The sequence below is a fragment of the Phytophthora ramorum genome (assembly GCF_020800215.1).
Source record: "Phytophthora ramorum isolate Pr-102 chromosome Unknown Phyram_PR-102_s0006, whole genome shotgun sequence".
NCBI classification, from domain to species: Eukaryota; Oomycota; class Peronosporomycetes; order Peronosporales; family Peronosporaceae; genus Phytophthora; species Phytophthora ramorum.
In genome coordinates, this window is record NW_027150652.1 from 2459970 (window position 1) to 2478484 (window position 18515).

At 55.7% G+C, this 18515-nt stretch overlaps 3 protein-coding genes across 3 annotated transcripts; all 3 read right to left on the reverse strand.

The window, feature by feature from the left end:
• Window positions 1-14377: 14377 nt before the first annotated feature.
• Window positions 14378-15844, reverse strand: KRP23_7641 (putative E3 ubiquitin-protein ligase XBAT34; the record flags this gene model as incomplete). The annotated part of the gene is made up of 1 exon (XM_067892982.1): window positions 14378-15844. One exon carries the CDS (start codon window positions 15842-15844, stop codon window positions 14378-14380), a length of 1467 nt encoding a protein of 488 aa, XP_067744809.1.
• A 292-nt stretch (window positions 15845-16136) lies between these two features.
• Window positions 16137-17471, reverse strand: KRP23_7642 (putative E3 ubiquitin-protein ligase XBOS34; the record flags this gene model as incomplete). Its single annotated transcript, XM_067892983.1, has 1 exon — window positions 16137-17471. The coding sequence occupies one exon, from the start codon at window positions 17469-17471 to the stop codon at window positions 16137-16139; it is 1335 nt and encodes a 444-aa protein (XP_067744810.1).
• Window positions 17472-17571: 100 nt separating this feature from the next.
• KRP23_7643 (E3 ubiquitin-protein ligase rnf8-A) lies at window positions 17572-18327 on the reverse strand (the record flags this gene model as incomplete). The annotated part of the gene is made up of 1 exon (XM_067892984.1): window positions 17572-18327. One exon carries the CDS (start codon window positions 18325-18327, stop codon window positions 17572-17574), a length of 756 nt encoding a protein of 251 aa, XP_067744811.1.
• Between the last annotated feature and the right edge of the window lie 188 nt (window positions 18328-18515).

Consider the following 18515-nt stretch of genomic DNA (forward strand, 5'->3'; position numbering starts at 1 on the left):
GTGATGAACTTCCTGAGTGACCACTCACAGCTCTACCTGAACTGGTCTCGCCTTCGATATCTCTTGGTTCACTTTCGGAACGGCACGTGTGCTCCATCTGGGTGGAACACCATGATCACGGTTGTCGCAAATGACGACCCGAACTTCTCGCCGACGCCTTACACTCGGATGAACCGTCCTCACGGCGACGATGACGGGGAGTTCAAGGACAGTGGTCCCCATTCAGACGCTCTGACCGTCGACCTGACTCAAGACTCGTCTTCAAGTGTGCCTGGTGGCAGTTCATCCAAGCGCAAGCGGTCTTCTGGAGGCAAGTCACGTGGTTCGTCCCGCAAGGTTCCAGACGCCATCCAAGATTTCCCGTCCGAATGGGACCGGACCTCCGATGAGCAGTGTCTTCAGGACACCAGCAACATCTCGTCGGAGCAAGATGCCCACAAGATGTTGGCTGACTTCCCGGTGGTCTGGGACCAACTTCGTTTGGACGTCCAGATGTTGATGCGGTCTGGCATCGGATACTCGGGAGCGGTTGAGTTGCTCGACCAAGATCAGGTCCTCCACACCAAGTTCCCGCTCGACCCGCTTCTGGAAATGCTTGTCCGGGTGATGTTCTGGAACAAGCTGGACGAGACACCGTGGACCAAGCACGTCCCGAGACGCTACTTCCGGGCGGTTCGTGCGAAGCTGGACGACCTTCTGGAAGATGATGTTCAGCCTCCCGTCTGGGACACTTTGAGGGCGCTGGACCAGGAAGAGGAGGACCTCATCCCGGCGGTCTTCGAACCTGAAGTTGATGACAAGATCAAGGATGGTGACTTCGTCCCGGGTGAGGAGTTTGAACTTCCTGAAGATGAAGTCGTCTTGATTGACGAGTCTCCTCCCAAGCGTACCCGTCAGAAGGCCAAGCGTCGTCGCATAAGTTCGTCGACATCTGGATCTACTCCTTCGAAGAAGCCCAAGCGTTCCAAGCGTCGGAATGACCTGTCTGCTACAGACTTGGCCCGGAAGGATTTCGAGTCTCTGACGTCCTTGGAAAAGACGATCATCGAGAAGCCTGGTCCGAGCATCACTTCCTGGATGCACTTGGGCATCCGGGTGAAAAGGGGTGATCCGACCACGCTCTCTGCCCTCCAGGCGCCGGGCTTTCCAGAATACGCTCCGAACCGGTTCGACTTGGACCTCTTGAAAGAGCGTTGCGACGGGCAAGAACTGGGTGACTTTTTGAACACCATGCCTTGGGGCAAGATGTTCGATGAACGTCCGCGCGAGTTGTACTTCCACAAGCGCGAAGACTTGGATGACGAAGCGCTAAATGCTCTCGACGACTGGATGGACTTCGTGTGTGGAAACTTTCGGGCGATCTGGGACATCCTGCATTGGCTCACGCTGGATCGCTCTTCAGATGCACCGCCGGGTATTCTCAAGATTCAGACCAAGCGCGGTCGTCGTCATGAAGGTTCCGAAAGAAGGCCTTGGCACTCCAGAAGAAGTTGTCCACCGAGTTGCCATCCACCATCTCGAACGAGACTGGTGTGTGGAAGTTCCCGAACAAGATTTGCCACTGGATCCTGATGGACGAGCAGCACTTCAAACCAGGGACTTCCGAATGTTACTCGCTGCAGGAGCAGATGGAACTTCTGGACCGCCGTGAGCCTGCTCGCGCTCAATGGAGCTTCTGTTCCACGGATGCAGAGCGCATTGCCCACCTTCCGGAAAACGTTCGTCGCGGTCTGATTCCTGCTGATGAGCGGGATCCAGTCACTGACATCTTCTCTTAGTCTTCCATTGACAATCCATCCGGACGTCGTCACACATCTGCACGTTTTTCTCTTCCAGTAGTCTCAAGGTTAATCGTCCGAAATATACTCACTTCACTTTTCAAATGTTTCCAAATCACAACTTCCCATGGTATCCACTTTTCGAAATTCGCCACTTACAATACACACTCGACACTCACTCCAATTTTACAGCAATATAATCACACATTCCTATAGTCCGTTTGTCTGATCCATCCAAAAGGATGATATCTCGAAGGCCTAAACTCTTGGATGGTCATCACCTGCTTGTGTAATGGGTCTGCTTAGACCCACTACTTAAGCTTACACGTGTGCGCACGTGTATGAGGAAGCGTAGGAGTAATTTACTTAAGTTCAGTATACTTGTATCCACAAGTATACTTAAACCTAGATAAAGGAACCGAACGATAGCTTTGGTGCCAAATGAGAACTGTATTGATTGTAAATGGGGTTTCCTCCTAAAACTGATGTTTCTAATGAGAGGTTCTGCCATTGGATGGCTGGCAGAACCCCATCTATTGAATGACTCTGATTGGTAGAAAGGTGTTACTTTCTACCAGTCATATGCCTTTTGCTATGAATGTGGACCACCCTGTGGAGTGGTCACCTGAATGTATTCCTTAGTGCATGTTGCACTAAGGTAGGAGGTGAACCGACTGTGTAGCCCCGCTACACCATCCCCCCGTTAGGATTTGACGTGCCGGTCTCGACACGTCAATCCGTATTTTCTTCGGGAGAACACGTGCTCATTCCCAATAAGCACGCCAACGACGTCTTCGTCCAAGACGCCGGCCGCTTCGGCAACAGCAAGTGCTGTCGTCGCCTCCAAGGCGACGCCGGCCGCTGCCTCGGCCACGACCGCTACTGACATCGCCTCGACGGCGATGTCGACAAGCGCGGCAACAGAGAGTCGCCTCTCTGTTGCTGGATACCACTCGAGATGGCATGAGAAACATGCCATCCGAAACAAGACAGGCAAGATCATTGCTGTCGAAACCGGAGTGGGCATCTACTCTCCGGGTGGAGAGGGAGTTCCCCTCGACTACGGAAGCGAAGTCGAGGAGGGGGAACTCGAAGGAGACAAGGACATCTTGTCTCCGGGCCACACTGACCCCAATGTGGGTCTGCGTCGTCCACGCGAGGACGACTCGAACGCTTCGAGCTCGAAGCGTTCGCGCAGCGGCAGTGGAACACCGCTCGCTGCCGCTGGAGCCTTGACGACTCCGCGGGATGGAGATGACTCTGCTCCATCCGCTGTTGTTGCGGCCTCGCACACTGAGCCAGTGCGCGAGCCGTAGATGCCGTCTCAGTCTGAGATCGGCAGCCGATTCGGTGCGACCGCGCCACCGAATCTGTACGCGCTGTACTCGTGCAACGCCATCGTTGACGATGACGTCGCGAAGCGATTACACTTTGATCCGTTAACGAATCAAAGGCGCGACTACTACATCGGGCTCTTCCATGAGCTCCGATGGTTTGCGAGCAAGAAGACTTCTCGCAGAAGCAAAGTGCCCGAGTGGCAGGCACTTTGTCAAAGTTGGAGTGCCTTTGTTGAAAACTTCAACAAGAACCCCGCTGGCTATCGCGACCGGATTAGCCAGGCGCGGGAGCGCTACGAGAAGTTCTCGAAGCGTGGTAAACTTGAACGACTGCACCATGGTGCAGTCGGTATTGGACTTCCTTGCGCAGTGCCTTACGACACTGCTTGTGAGTACTGCTACCCCGGAGCAGTACGCATCACCGAGCGGGACATTAACGGGTACACGTCCATGTGTGTACCTGACGACCTCAAGACCCTGCGCGCTAGTTTTCAGGCGCAGGCGTCTTCTTGTGCTGCGGATAATCGCAGCACTTATTCGAGTGCTGTAGGCGACTACAGCGCTCGCCCAAGTTTTACGCCCTTCGGCGGAGGTGGCGATGGCGGCCTTCGTACGCCGTCACCATTTCCGGAATGTCCTCCATCAGGACATTCCGTGATTCCCACGTATCGTGTTGGGGAGGAAATCCTCTCCAACGAATTCGAAAATGAACCGGACCTCGGGTCTGGTTCCGATGACCAACAATTCGCTGGACGATCCAGCGAGTTGCCCCGCGTGCGTCTCGCAACGGGGGGGGGGGAGACGCCCCGGGTTTGGTCAACCAAACCTTGAGTCTCGCTTGGAGGCTGTTGAGCGTCTCCAAGCGTCGCAGTTCGCTGCTCTGCGTCAGGAGCTGAGCTTGTTGAAGGCTCAGCTCGCGGAGGTTGCGCAGACGACCTCGAACGTAAAGGTCGAGGTCGGGACGAGCCTCTCTGGCGTCTCGAAGCGCGTTGCCGCGCTCGAGAGCGCTTTGGCGAGTCACCAGACGTAGGTGACTCGTGCTGCACGTACGGCTTCAGTCGCCCAACGTAAAACGTTGGGTGCAAGCGCATGCTGGACGGTATGTCCAGTGTGTACGCGTTGCCATGCTTCGCCAACACGGTGAATGGCCCAATGAAGCGCGGAGCAAACAAGCTTGCTCCGAAATCGGAAACTGCATGTTTAGCTAGGTTCTGCGTAGCTAACAGAACTAATAAACCAACTTTGAATTCATTTGTGTTTCCCCTGCCGGTGTTATCGGCATTCAGCTTCTGTCGATCGACAGAAGCTGCTATCGCGTCCTGGACAAACCAAATTACGGCTTGTCGGCGCTGGACAAAGTCCATTGCATCCGAGCTGAACCCCTGGTTCAGTTCGTGCTCCTTGTTCGCAGCAGGCCCGGCCTGCGCGTGATGTTCGTTGTCGTTTAAAGTGTCTACGCCCGTCGTAGACACTGTCTTGTCATCGCCATGACTGCGCGCAGTACGTGCGCGAGTCGTCACAGCTGATGCATTGCTTGTATCAGCGTGCTTATCCGGTTGTTTTGAATGAACCGGATATCCTCCCCCACTTAAGGAAGGAGCTACCGCACCGAGTACGCTCGGTACGCGTGGGTGCCTCATGGCATTCACGTAGAACGGTGTGTGTCCTGTCGAGACATGCACCGAGTTGTTGATGGCGAACTCCGCCATCGGCAAGCAGTCGCTCCATTGATGGAACGAGTGCGCGTAGCTCTTCATGGTGTCAACCAGCACGCGGTTGACACGCTCTGTTTGTCCGTCGGTCTGCGGGTGATCCGCAGTCGACATGGACAACTGCGTCCCAAGAAGTGTAAACACTTCTTGCCAGAATCGCGCTGTAAAGCGCGGATCCCGATCCGACACGATGTCGAGTGGCATACCATGGTGTCTAAACACCAGGTCAACAAACAGACATGCCGTCTGTTTGGCTGTCACCTCGGCTGGTACTGCAGCAAGATGCACCATCTTGCTGAAGCGGTCAACAAAGACCACAATACCAGTCCTCCGCTTGTTGTCTTGCGGAAGACTAAAAACAAAGTCCATTGAAATGGACTGCCAGCACTCCGACGGAGTCGGTAGTGATTGAAGCGGAGCCTGCGCGTTGGGCGCAGGCTTCACACATTGGCATACCTCGCAAGCACGAACGTACTTGCGTACCCATTTGTACTGGTGACTCCAATAGAAGTCACGCGTGAGAAGCAAGTATGTCTTCTCACGGCCAGGATGTCCCGATGTCGGAGCATCGTGGTACTCGTACGTGATCTTGAGCTTCAACTCATGATCATCCGGCACGACAATGCGATCTGTGTTGTCGTCGACTGCGCTGTAAAGCAGCAGGCCATTGTGTACACGATAACGGTGTACACGGGCACGAAGGTGTTTGGCCAGCTTCTGACGAGACTTGTCAGAAGGTGTGGAGAAGTACTCCAACAACTGCTTCGCATCCGCATCATGCGCGTATGCGGCCTTTACGTCATCCAGCAAGGACGACGAGGGTGTAGTCGTCCTGACGACGCCAACTGCGTTGACGTCGGCCTCTTGCACCGCATAATCTGGTCGACGCGAAAGCGCGTCGGCCACGACATTCAACCTTCCAGGTTTGTACTCAACCTGGAAGTTGTATTCAGCAAAGAATGACAGCCACCGTGCCATTCTTTGTGACATGTGCGGCGACTTGATCGCCGTACGCAACGATGCGTGGTCGGTGTAGACCACGAATGGTCTACTCCCAAGTAGATACACTCGAAACTTTGCGAGTGCATACTTCATGGCAAGGAGTTCCTTATCATGTACCGGGTAATTGCGCTCAGCTGGCTTCAGCTGACGCGATTGGTAGTAAACCACACGATCACGACCTTCGTGATCGAGTTGCATCAGTGCGCATCCGATCGCGAAATCAGATGCATCACACATAACGTGGAATGGGCGATCTTGGTCGGCCTCCGCCAAAATCAGCGCCTCAGTCAAGCCCTGTTTGACTGCTTCGAAGGCCTGCTGACAATCAGCAGTCGCGCACCGAACGTAACAAGGTCGTGACGCACCTGTTGAACGTCGCTGGGGCGTTCTTTAGCCCCTGCGGCATCACGAGCCACTCCCAGAGCATGCCGCTCGGAGTGCTTACCGCCGTGAGAGGGATATCACTCTCACGCATGAGGATCTGATAGAACCCGTCTCTCAGATCCAGAGTACTGAAGATAGTACTCGAGGTCATCGAATCGATGATCACATCTTTTCGAGGTATCGGCGTCTGCGCCGGTACCGTCGCGTCGTTCAGCTTGTTGTACGCATGAACGATGCGCCACCCGCCCTGTGGCTTCTTGACACAGAACGTAGGCGTGCTGTGCGGGGACTTCGATTCCCGCACTTGTCCTGCTTTGCGACGACTTTCAAAGAAATCGTCGATTGCCTTGACTTGCTCACGCGGCAGCGGCCACTGTCGCGTGACGCAGTACTTCGTTCCCGGCACGAGATCAATCTCGTGCTGAACACCCTTGTCCTGCGGTAACTCCGCAGGGATAGTACATCCTTGTACTCACGCAAGACCTTGTAAAAGGGGCTCGCCTTGAGTGAGTACCAGCCTTGCTCGTCGAAGCGTTCCTTCTTCGACTTCGCGCTGAAAGCGTCTGCGCCCTCAGAGATGAGCTGATTCAGCTCTTCTGCTTCACACGTCATCCTCTCGACGTCCGAGAGGATGCAGATCTGCTCGATGCGTCCATCGTGCAGGTCGCGAGCGAAACGCTTCCAGCTTGTGACTGGGAGCGACATCAACTCCGACGCTAACGTCGGAGGATTATCCAGCCTCATCTTCTTGTATTGGAGACCAATACTTGTACGCGTCAAGACACTCAATGTCTCGACGGTCGTCTCCAACTCCTGTGTCTGCCCGGCAGACACTGCTTGTAGCGTCTCGGTCCCTGACCGAGACTTGCGCAGCTTTTCTCGCTTGCGCCGTTCACTTCTCGTGCGGAGCCCGGCTCCGCGAGTTTCTTCTTGTCCAGGCCCGGCCGTGGACAGTTGTTCCTTGTATTCGCCGGCGGGTTTTACCCGCGGGCGCACGCGTTCAAGCCCGGCTTGATCGCGCATCGCTTCGTCGTGCAGCCCGGCTGCACGCGATCTCGCAAGCATTTCCGGTGCGGGACGTTTGCAACCGTCCGCACTGCTTGCAGCGTCGGCTCCCAGAGCCGACGCGCCTTCTTTACCTCTACGCCTAACGGCGGAGTGTCTTTCGGCAAATTGTGTGTCGACATTATCTGTCGACACGACCGCGTTGCTCCGGACGCTTCGAGACCCTCTCAAATCCGATTGAATCAGGCCCTGCTGATTCGGTTCACATCTTCTTCCAACGACTCTCGCAGTCGTTGGCGTTCGCTTGGGGTGACCGGAGACAGCCGCATTCCGCGCTGTCTCTGATGGAGGGCCGCATGCACCACGTGGTGCATGTGCTGCGCCGACAGGGCCATCGCTCTCTGTCGCGCTGCTGCTGTTCGCGAAGCGCACGATCGTGCGCTTCGTCCAGTCGATCACCGGATCATGCCGTGCAAGCCACGGCATGCCCAACACCATATCGAACTTATCGTCCTGGAACTGGACGATAAGCTCGTCGACGAACTCCTTCTCTTGATAAGAGAAGCGTAGGCGTACGATACGCTTCTCGGTTCTAACAACGACACCCGTTGCTAGCCTCACTTCCAATAGACTTCGAGGTGTTTCCACCTCCTCGAAGTCAAGCCTTGGAAGGCTCTGCAGTCGAACAAAGTTGTTCGACGCTCCACAGTCCACTAGAGCACGAAGAGACTTCTCTCTCTTCGAGCTTACCTTCAGGATGACAAGGTTCGGCTTGTCATCTTGCTTCTTGCAGTGAGATCGACTCTCACTGGGGGCAGCGATCTTCATTGCAGCGTGTCCGATGTCGACACGCTCGACCGCATCCCCGCGCCTGCTGGTCCCTCTAGTTTTTTGATAGCCCGTGACGATACCCAGTATCGCCACGACGGCTCCTCGCCGCGTGCACAGGTGCTGTGCACTCGCGGGCATAGTGACCGATGTTTCCGCAGCGGAAACAACGCACATTCGTTGATCCACGACGCTGCTGGTTCCCAGCAGCTGTCGCACTCGAGAGGTCCATTGGTTCGGGACCTCCCGACGGCCTTACCACCGGTCGTGGCATTAGCCGCGGGGCGTTCACATGCAGTTTAGCCTGCCGCAGGCTAAACTCTTCTTGCATTGTGAGCGCAATTGCAGCCTCGAGAGTATTTGGATACTCTCGGAAGAGATAGGTCTTCACAGGCCCATCTCTAAGGCCGTTCATGAACGTGACGACCTTTGTCGCCTCGTCGATCGGGTTGGTCACGATGTTCGAGACCAAGTACCGTGCCCTTTGGGCGTAAGCATGCACGTCATGCTTGCCCTGTTGCAGATCGAGGAACTCCGCCCTCGATCGGAACTCGTTCTGCGGGGGCTCAAACGCTAGTTTGAGCTCATCCTTGAAATCCTCGTACGTGCTAAAGCACGTAGGATCTGTGAGTCGGCGTCCGTACGCCCAACTCCTCGCTCGTCCGCCAAGACATGACATGGCGAACGCAACCTTCGACAACGGGTCGACGATACGTCGAGCCGTAATGGCAGTGTCGACCTCGACAAGCCAATGGAGGAGAGGTTCGATCTTTCTTCCAACGTAGCTGCTTACGTGGAGTTTCAATGACTCCACGCGCGGTGTGGCCGATGGCGACACCGAAGTTCGAGCAGCGGTTTCACGCTGTTCCTTCACGATGAAACCCAGAGCAACACCGTGTTGCTCCGTCGGTGATAGCGTTCGCCACATAGTTGCTACCGCCGCTTCCCCAATGAATGTTGACAGTCGTTGGAGGCCTCCCACTCTGGTTCCGACAGGTGGGGGCAGTCTGCACGCGCAACATGCGTTGCAGACGTGTTTGGGCTACCTACGGATATGTTACTGTCCGAGGGCAGGTTCTCAGCCCCGCGTTCGTATTCCATACGAACGTGTTAGTCGGTCGTTGGACGGACTACAAAGTGCTACCAGGTGTAATGGGTCTGCTTGGACCCACTACTTAAGCTTACACGTGTGCGCACGTGTATGAGGAAGCGTAGGAGTATTTAACTTAAGTTCAGTATACTTGTATCCGCAAGTATACTTAAACTAAGACAAAGGGACCGAACGATAGCTTTGGTGCTGAATGAGAACTGTATTGATTGTAAATGGGGTTTCCTCCTAAAACTGATATTTCTAATGAGAGGTTCTGCCATTGAATGGCTGGCAGAACCCCTATCTATTGAATGACTCTGATTGGTAGAAAGGTGTTACTTTCTACCAGTCATATGCCTTTCGCTATGAATGTGGACCACCCTGTGGAGTGGTCACCTGAATGTATCCCTTAGTGCATGTTGCACTAAGGTAGGAGGTGAACCGACTGTGTAGCCCCGCTACAGATGGCTTACAGCCATTTGTAGCCGCTCGGAATCGCGTTGGCAGGCGAGTTGAAATCCATGGACAAGAAGAAGATCGAGTTCGCCGATGATGGACGCCACCTCCACGCTGGGCAGCGCGTACGCCAGGAACTGGCCCATGTACGTCTGCAGTAGGAGCTGCAGCGACACGTTCAGTCAGTACAGCAGCGCCGTGCCGAAGCCTGCGAAGCCCACCATGACGAACCACACGAACGTGAAGATGAAGCCGCACGCGAACACGTACGGGATCTCCGCCAACGTCGAGCCCACGAAATACCACCGCACTGCCGATCTCGTGCGCCATGAGCTCGCGGTAGAACGACTCGCGTTCCTCGCACGAGATCGGCACCACGCTGTTGAACGACACGATGCCGTTGACCAGCGTCGTCATGAACACCATGCCCACGCCGCCGTTGATGCCCTGGTACGTCTTGTATTCGCCGTTCAGGAACAGCATACCGAACACCAGCGCCAGCAGGAACGTCACCACGAAGCGGGTCAGGTTGTACGAAGGCGTGCGCCAGTACATGTCCCGGAAGCGAACCACCAGGAACTGCGCCAGCGTCCACGAGCTCGCCGCACGCATCGTCGTGAACACCATCTCCGGTAGTCGGGCGACGGGATCGTCACGCCCTCCTGCACCAGAGGACGCGCCTCTTTTCGCTGCTCTGGAACGCCACCACGAAGTCCGTCGAGCCGGCCGCGTGGCTCACGCCAGCGCCGATCACCTCCAGTATCCACGTCGCCGGGTTGTAGCCCTTCTGCAGCGGGGCCACGCCAGGGATCGACGCTAAGTACTCCACTTGCTTGCGACACTTGTTGCCCACCTCCCCCACGATCATGGTCTCGCCGCCGCTCTTGAGCAGAAGCCGGTTGCCAAACAGGTAGAACACCTCCGTCGACGACTGCTGGATCGTGCACACGATCGTGCGGCCGCTGTCCGCCACCTTGCGGACGCCATCCATCAGCTTGTCCGACCGCGCGTCCAGGCCGCTCGTCGGCTGGTCCAGGAAGATCACCCTGGGCTGCGCAGCAAACTCCACGCCGATCATCAGCCGCGTCATCTGCTCCACCAAGCTGCTGTGGATGATCTGGTCCGCGATGTCGTGCATGTCAGCAGGTCTAGCACCTCATCCACCGAGTCGTACTTCTTGCTGTCGGGCACGCTGCTGTTCTGGCGCGGGACGCACTGAACCTGAACGCCTCGCGGAACGTCGACGCCTCCGACTGTACGTCCATCTGCTCGCAGTAGCCCGTGCAGCGGCGGATGGGCAGGTCGTTCGCCTCGTAGCCGTTCAGCATGATCTTGCCCTTGATGGTGCCGCCAGTCTTGCGGCCAGCAATCACGTCCAACCGCGTCGTATTGCCGACGCCCGTCGAGCCCATCAAAGCCGCCACGGATCCGGGCTGCAGCAGCGTGCGCAGGCAGCGATCCCGACGCATTAAAAGCCACGGCCAGGCACGAGGTTGGCGTGGCCCTTGAACGTGCGCTCTTACTCGCTCGTCTCAAAGTCCTAGACCAAGACGGTGTCCTCGCTGCCCGAGACGGGCACGCTGAAGTGGAGAAAAGAGAAGCAAATCAAAGCTAGATTAAATGAAGATATATTGAAAGCGGGCTTACCAGCTTGGCGCTAATGAGCGATCGCTTGCGACTTTGCAGCTGCGATTCCAAAGCTCGCAGCGTTGGTGTCCGCCGTCGCCTGGACCGGCGAGAAGGATCCGTTGTCTGCACTCCATCATTTCCCTCCTCACCTGCATCTTGAACGTCCTGCGCTGGAGACTGATCAGCGGTGCCCCCCCCCCCCCCCCAGCATCACCGCCCTCCGGAGAGAGCTGCGCTCCGGACGCTTCCTCTGACAAAGCAAAACTAACTGTGGAAGCGACCGAGGGGTCGCGGGCGGCGGTGTCACGGCGTAATCGTGTCTATAGGGATCTTCCGCATCTTCTCTGTCATTCACGGCTGCTGACGTCGGCTCCGTATACAAAGCTTCAGATTCAGATGGCGTGCCATCCGAATCTTCGGCAGCATGAACATGATTTGGCCGCACAAAGCGCCGTGTGTTCATGCTAATGCCGGGACATGTGACTCCAGCTTGGATACACGCGCAATTGATATGGCAGAACAGACCACGGTTGCGGCTGTAAGGACACAAACACGCTCTGCTCCGTGTGTCCATGATCTAGCCGCCATTCGGCATGCCCTCGATCTGCATGCGGCGTGCGTTCACAGAGGGCACATTGTGAGCTACAAGCTTCTTTTCAGCTGCCGTGAGCTGTAGAGGCTTGTGGTTGACCCTGTACAGATCAGCTGCAACCGATCCGACAGCAGGAAGACGATGCACCGAAAAGCATCCCTGGCTGTACAGCAGTCGGTACAGGCTCGACAATCGCTTAGAGGCGGTGGTCACGAAGCAGAACGAAGCGTCGCAGTTCAGAAACGAAGCAGCTCGCTGGGGGTAGCCGGGCCGCCGGGGCACTGAATCTTCAGAACTTTGTGGTACTGCTCCAGAGGATTGTTAGTCGCTGCGTACCCACTCGGCGTACGAAAAGCTTGCCAGCGGTTGAACCGAAAGTTGGTTATCCACATCTTAGTGATATGTTTGGTTAACTTACGCGCCGGAGTGCCCTCCCCGTAAGTCTGCCATTTCGTAAGAACAAATCCGAAAACTCCACCTCACTAGCGTAGTGCAAATCGTACAAATCAGCAAATAAAACAGCTGAATCGGCATGAGGAACTTTCATCGCTTGTGAGTGCTTCCACACATTTTGCATGACGCGAAACCAGCACATTAGCACAACTGAGCGCGGCAATTCCGACACACACTCGTTGAATTGCGCCTTGTCGGCATACATTGTAGCGGGGCTACACAGTCGGTTCACCTCCTACCTTAGTGCAACACGCACTAAGGAATACATTCAGGTTGGCCACTCCACAGGATGGTCCACATTCATAGCAAAAGGCATATGACTGGTAGAAAGTAACACCTTTCTACCAATCAGAGTCATTCAATAGATAGGGGTTCTGCCAGCCATTCAATGGCAGAACCTCTCATTAGAAATATCAGTTTTAGGAGGAAACCCCATTTACAATCAATACAGTTCTCATTCAGCACCAAAGCTATCGTTCGGTCCCTTTGTCTTAGGTTTAAGTATACTTGCGGATACAAGTATACTGAACTTAAGTTAAATACTCCTACGCTTCCTCATACACGTGCGCACACGTGTAAGCTTAAGTAGTGGGTCCAAGCAGACCCATTACATACATCATCACAAATTGCGGTGCAAATTCAACACCGCATGTATCCATGCACACCCATCGCAGGTAGCGGATGCACCAGCCGATGTCGATGGCTCTCTTTTGCGATGTGCAATAGAACACCAGCGGAAAAAATGGCCAGCACGATAGGAATATCCAAACACGACGTAGCCGTTGATGAGCATGCTGTGCGTACAATCCAAGTGCAGAATCGTCGTGCTGTACGGTCGGCTCTGCACAGCAACATAATATCGGACGAGGCGTAAACAGGTCATGTCAACTCGCAGAGGATAGGCCGAGGATCCATCACCGAGATAGGAAACGAGGTCACCGGATTCATCTGGTGTCGTCTGCGAGTCGCACAGAATCACCATCTCGGTGTCGGCGTGCGACGCAACGTTGATCTGGTCGTAGAGTCGACCATCGCACAGAGCAATTAGCGGTGCCATAGAGTCCTTGAGATTCCTGCGTCTTCAATTCTTGACGGAATCCGCCACCTGCGTGGATTTAGGCGCAAGACCAGCCATGGACTGTTCGTCGACAAGCGCACATAAGACGGTGTACAGTCTTGCAGCAGTCGTTTTCTCTCCACCACTAAGGCTGCTGATAATATAGTCTTTCATCTCTTGTGCCAATTGTCGCCCGACTGGCGTCGGAGGGTCGTTTATGTCCATCACATGGTCGCCTTGCTGGAACACCTCACACGCACTAGACGAAAGGCACAGCTTAAACTTGTAGCGGCAAGGACAGGGCGGAGGTGGCCCGGAAAAGCCAATGTTGAGACGTTTTTGCTGCTTCTTGTAGCGCTCGGACCGACAAGGAACCATCTGGGATCGCATTGTGTGCGAGCAGCGATGTAGATCGTAGTCACGGTCGAGTAAATAGGTGACAGTACATCCAACTTGATTACTTTATCGACAGCATGCGTAGGCATCGAGGTCCTGACCTCTTCCAAGGTGTCGGTGGTTGTAGCTCGCCAAATCCTTGTCCATGGTGGACGTTGGCGCGCTGAAGTGGAGATCCTCGGCACCGGAATCTTGGTCGCTGAGCTCCAATATCTCACCGGATTCGCCGGCGATGATATCATTGCGTGAAGACATTTTGGCCGCACGTGAGAGCAATCCTGAGAGCCGACTGTGATGAAAACTGTAGTGCTATCGTTTAAAAAAAACAAGTTTAACATGTTGAAGTTCTATTTTGGTGGTCGTGCACCTTTCCTTTGGTGGCTGCACACCTTTTTTTAGTGGTCGTGCCTGTCTTTTGTATGGGTGCTCCTGACCGTTACTTGACACCTTTCTTTGATGCGAGACAAAACCCAAAAAAATTGGTGCACCGAAACCTCACTCTTAGACAGAGGAAGAGACGACACCAAGCATAAATGCACTTAGTTGAATGCACTGCAGTCAAACTGTCGTACGAATGCTCGACACAAGTGAATTGTAATTTTTTCATCCACTGCACTGCGTTCGCAAATAAAATGCGGGTCGGAAACCAGGTCTGGGCCTAGTCATACACCCTCATGATGGAGCGTACGCGAGCGCGGCAATAGGGACAAGTGTGTGACGTACGCATTACCGTCCTCAGGCATGCGTGGCATCCAGCGCGATGCCCACAAGGTGCGCAGACAGCATTTCGTCGCTGCGAGCAGCACATCCCGCACAGATCGTCCTCATCTTGCTGGGCTAGCGTCGTCGACAAGGTCTCCTCTTCATTTGCCTCCCCCTGCTGATGTTGCTCTTCTGGGGTAGTGGCAGTTGCATTATTAGCCCCGTTCTCATCATCTTCCTCTCCGGGGCTTGAGGGAGGCTGCTGCTGAGCTGGCTGAACGACTTCCACGATTTTCTGTTGATCGGACGGTGCGAAGCGCACTCGCGTAGGTTCCCCTTCGGCCGCGTTGTTTGATCCCTGGAGATCACGTAGCATGTCTTCAAGGGGCTCTCCATCTTGAGGTGGGGGTTGAGACGCTGGGGTTCGCTGCTCGAGAGTGCGGCGCAGACGCTGAAACAGCGGTTCACTGATGTCTTCGTGCTGTTGCTCTTGCTGGCGTAGAGTTGATGAGCGCACATTCTGGACCAGTTCGTGTGGCCAGTAGTAGAGCTCCCCGTGTGGCGCATCGAATGGCGGTGTGTCGAAGAGAGGGACTCCAGTCTCGTTGTCGTAGAAGTTGGAGCTCTGCAGGACCTGCTTCCAGCGCTCAAGGTTGTGCAAGCTGTCTGCTGCAAAAACGAGATTTCGTGTCTGCACGTCCTCTTGGCTCATGGTTTTGCGGCAGATCGGAGACCGTGTGAGCTTCTGTCGCTTCACTCGCTGGCACATGACAGGTTTGTCGAAGACAAAGGCGTTCTCGCGCTTCAGCCAGCAGAAGCTGTCACTGGAAGGAAAAGGTGACGCGCGTCCTGCCTCGTCGACGAGCAAGACGGCATCGGGACGTACTTCACCAGGGTGGTGAAATACGCACAGCTCTTTCGAGGTACGTTGCTTGTTGCAGGCCAGCACGACACCCCAACGCTTCTTCCAACGGAACTTGCCGCGCAGGAACAGCCATCCGCTGTGCACTTTCATAAACTCCATGAGGGTTGCAGCGACGACGCCTCGGCGATATTGGCGCGCGAGGTCCAGCGGTGATAGACCCTTGCGGTTGAGCGCGAAGGCGTCTGCTCCCGCATCCAGCAGTGCATCGACGACCAGTGAGTCGCGGTTCGTCATGGCCGCGTAGTGCAGCGCCGTGTTCTTGAGCGTGTCGTCTTCAGCATTGACATCCGCGCCCGCCGCAATGAGCTGGTGCACCGCCGACTCACCGCACTTGCTCTCCGCTGCTGCCATGAGCGACGTCGTTCCCTTGCGGTGGTGTCTCCAATTGACGAGGTTCGGTCCCAAGTCGTCCGGAGAGTCTACGAGCATGTGCTGCAGCTTGGTATTGTCGCCATCCCTGGCGGCTTTCCACACTGCGATGCACTCAGCTCGAGTCATGGCGTCTGGCAGTTCTTGGTATGTTGTCGTAGTTGGTCGATTCAGAAATGACCAAATTGGGGAGCCCGTGGCACGGGCCCCGTGGCCAACGCACCAAGATGGCTGGTATCTTTCCAGTTAGTCGAAGCCATGTCACAGTAGTGTTGGGTGTCTGATGGAGCAGTACCACCGCGAGGAACGCGCAATAATTCGGAAAATGAGCTGTGCCCGCTTGAATGGGGCAAATGCTCTGAAGAAGAAACAACTTGAATTCATGTGGTAAAACCGAGATACACCTCGATATCATGTACACTCAATCCTGGATCAATACGATGCCGTCCACGTGAGCGCGGCAAACTGGGCACGACGAAGTGTCTTGCGTGACGGCTCTCATGCAATCGTAGCAGCCAGCAACGTGTCCGCACGGAATGCAGACCGAGTCGCGGTGGTTCTCCGCGCAGACAATGCACCTGTCTCGTAGCACAGCGTGCGGCTCGTTCGGGTCGCCTGTGATAGTGATCACCGTTGCCAGCGGGAAGAAATCCTGCGCACGTGAAGCTTGTGTTGCTGGCGGTTCACCCCAAACGAAGTCGTCATCGTCGACGACGAAAGTCGGTGCCGAAGCACGCGTCCTCGTTGCAATGGACTGAGCAGGTTCTGGGGTTACAAATGACCCCAACTTGTTTGGTTGAGTAGATACATCGAAGGCACTGGAGTCTCCGATAGGTGACGCGATACTTGGTTGTCGAGCGGCAGCATCGACTGTAGCAGCGCGGGATCGTCTGTGTGGCGAGTCTGTGTAGGCGGAGCTCGCCACTGTGCTGGTGCACTCTCCTCCTCGCTGTCGACCCAGTGCGTTCATCCACGCGTCACGGTTCGCCTCGGTGTCACAGGCAAAGACGAACTCACGCGGCTGCATATTTGCTTTGTGAACGTGCGTTCGTCCCGAGGACTTGTATCGACTGTAGCGACGGGAGGTCAGTCGCTGGTAGATCACCCGCGTGTCCATTCTGAAGCCGTTCGCCTTGCCATCCGAGAACGTCGAGCAGTGCGTGGTATCAGCCAAGGAATCCTGCCAAATGACAGCTTCGGGGTGTGCTTTATCAGGCCCGTGGAAGATGCAGAGCTCCGACGTCGTGCGCTTCGAGTTGCACGTTAGCAGCACGCACCAGCGTCGCTTCCAGAAGCCCAGCAGCGACTTGGCGCGCAGATACAGCCAGCCACTGTGCACCTGAAGTCTCGAGGTCAGTGCTGCAGATGTCTCCTTCCTCCCTCGAAGTCTCGCCACGTCCAGCGCTGTGTGGCCCTTCCCATTCAAGGCGAACACGTTGGCGCCAGCGTCCAGGAGCAGCTCCAATTGGGCCACTCGATTACTATAGGCTGCGTAGTGCAGCGCCGTGTTCCTGTGTTTGCCTGTGTCTGCAGCGTCCTGATCTGCGCCTAACTGGATCAACGCGCGCACGGTCTCAACGCCGTGCTTCTTCGTAGCCGCGACCATCAACGGGGTCGTGCCCTTGACAGGGTGAGACTGGTCCAGCAGCGCCTGCACGTCGTCGACGGACTCTTTGCTAACGAGCTGCGTGAGCTTCTTGGTCTTGCCTTGTTTGGCCGCACGCCATAGCGCGAGCTCGTCCTGGTCCCTGGCCATCTCGTCACCGGACAGCAAATTGAAGAATGAACGGGTTGGTGGATTGACGAATATCCAGCGGACACTAAAGTGGCTACATACATGTACCTACAATCTACGTCTACGAGATTCGAAATGCGGTGCTGTCAGCGACTTCCTGTCGGCACACGGGGCACGATCCTCGGTGGAGTCGCTCCACACACGTCGAGCAGTAGCTATGTCCGCACGGGACGAGCACTCGATCCACCGTATTCACGAGACACACAACGCACTCCAAGGCCTTCTCGGCGTCTCTCTTCTGTCTCAGAGCCTGCTCCACCTGCTTAAGCGCTGCTCGCCGGTCTTCCTCTGCCAGCGCCGCTCGATGCCGCAGCCGCAGGATCTCAGCCAGCAGCTCCTCGTAGCTCGTACTCAGCGACACATTCAGCTGCGCCAACAGAGCATTTACTTGGGTGATGACGCCGTCCTGCAGCTCGTCTTTATCCGCAACCCACGCGACCTGTTTGCCGCCTTTCCTGGCCCCGACAGCCTGGAAGAAGCGGATCTGCGACACGGCGTACCAGCGGATGCAGGCCTTGGACACTTGCACCTTGAGCTCCCCGCTGCTGCTCGGGTCTTCCTCGTCCACGACCTGCCCGTAGCGCAGCACACCGTCGCTGTCCTGCACCGCCACGATTTCCCCCGACTGGCACGAGCGCAACGGTTCCAGCTGCACGCTGGCACAGTCCCCGTCGGAGAGCGGCTCGCCTAGGAGGCCACGGAGTCGCTGCTGGAGCTCGTCTCGATGCAATAAAGGAGGAGGTGCTGCTGTTGTGTTGTCAATGGAGTCTACTCGTCTGTGGGGGCTGGGATAGTGAGAGGGCGCGGGGGTGTCCATGCGGGCGCTGCAGGAGGTGGGCGAGACGCCCCCGTCGTCCGCAGGCAGTGCCGCGTTGTTCATCATTTCGTCTTCAATATCAGAAAAAGTGTGGGTCGCTTACAAGATTTCACACACCTCGTGTAATTTGCCGCGGGAACAGTAAACGTATGGAAGAAAACGGATTCGAGAGACTTGATTAAGTAGAC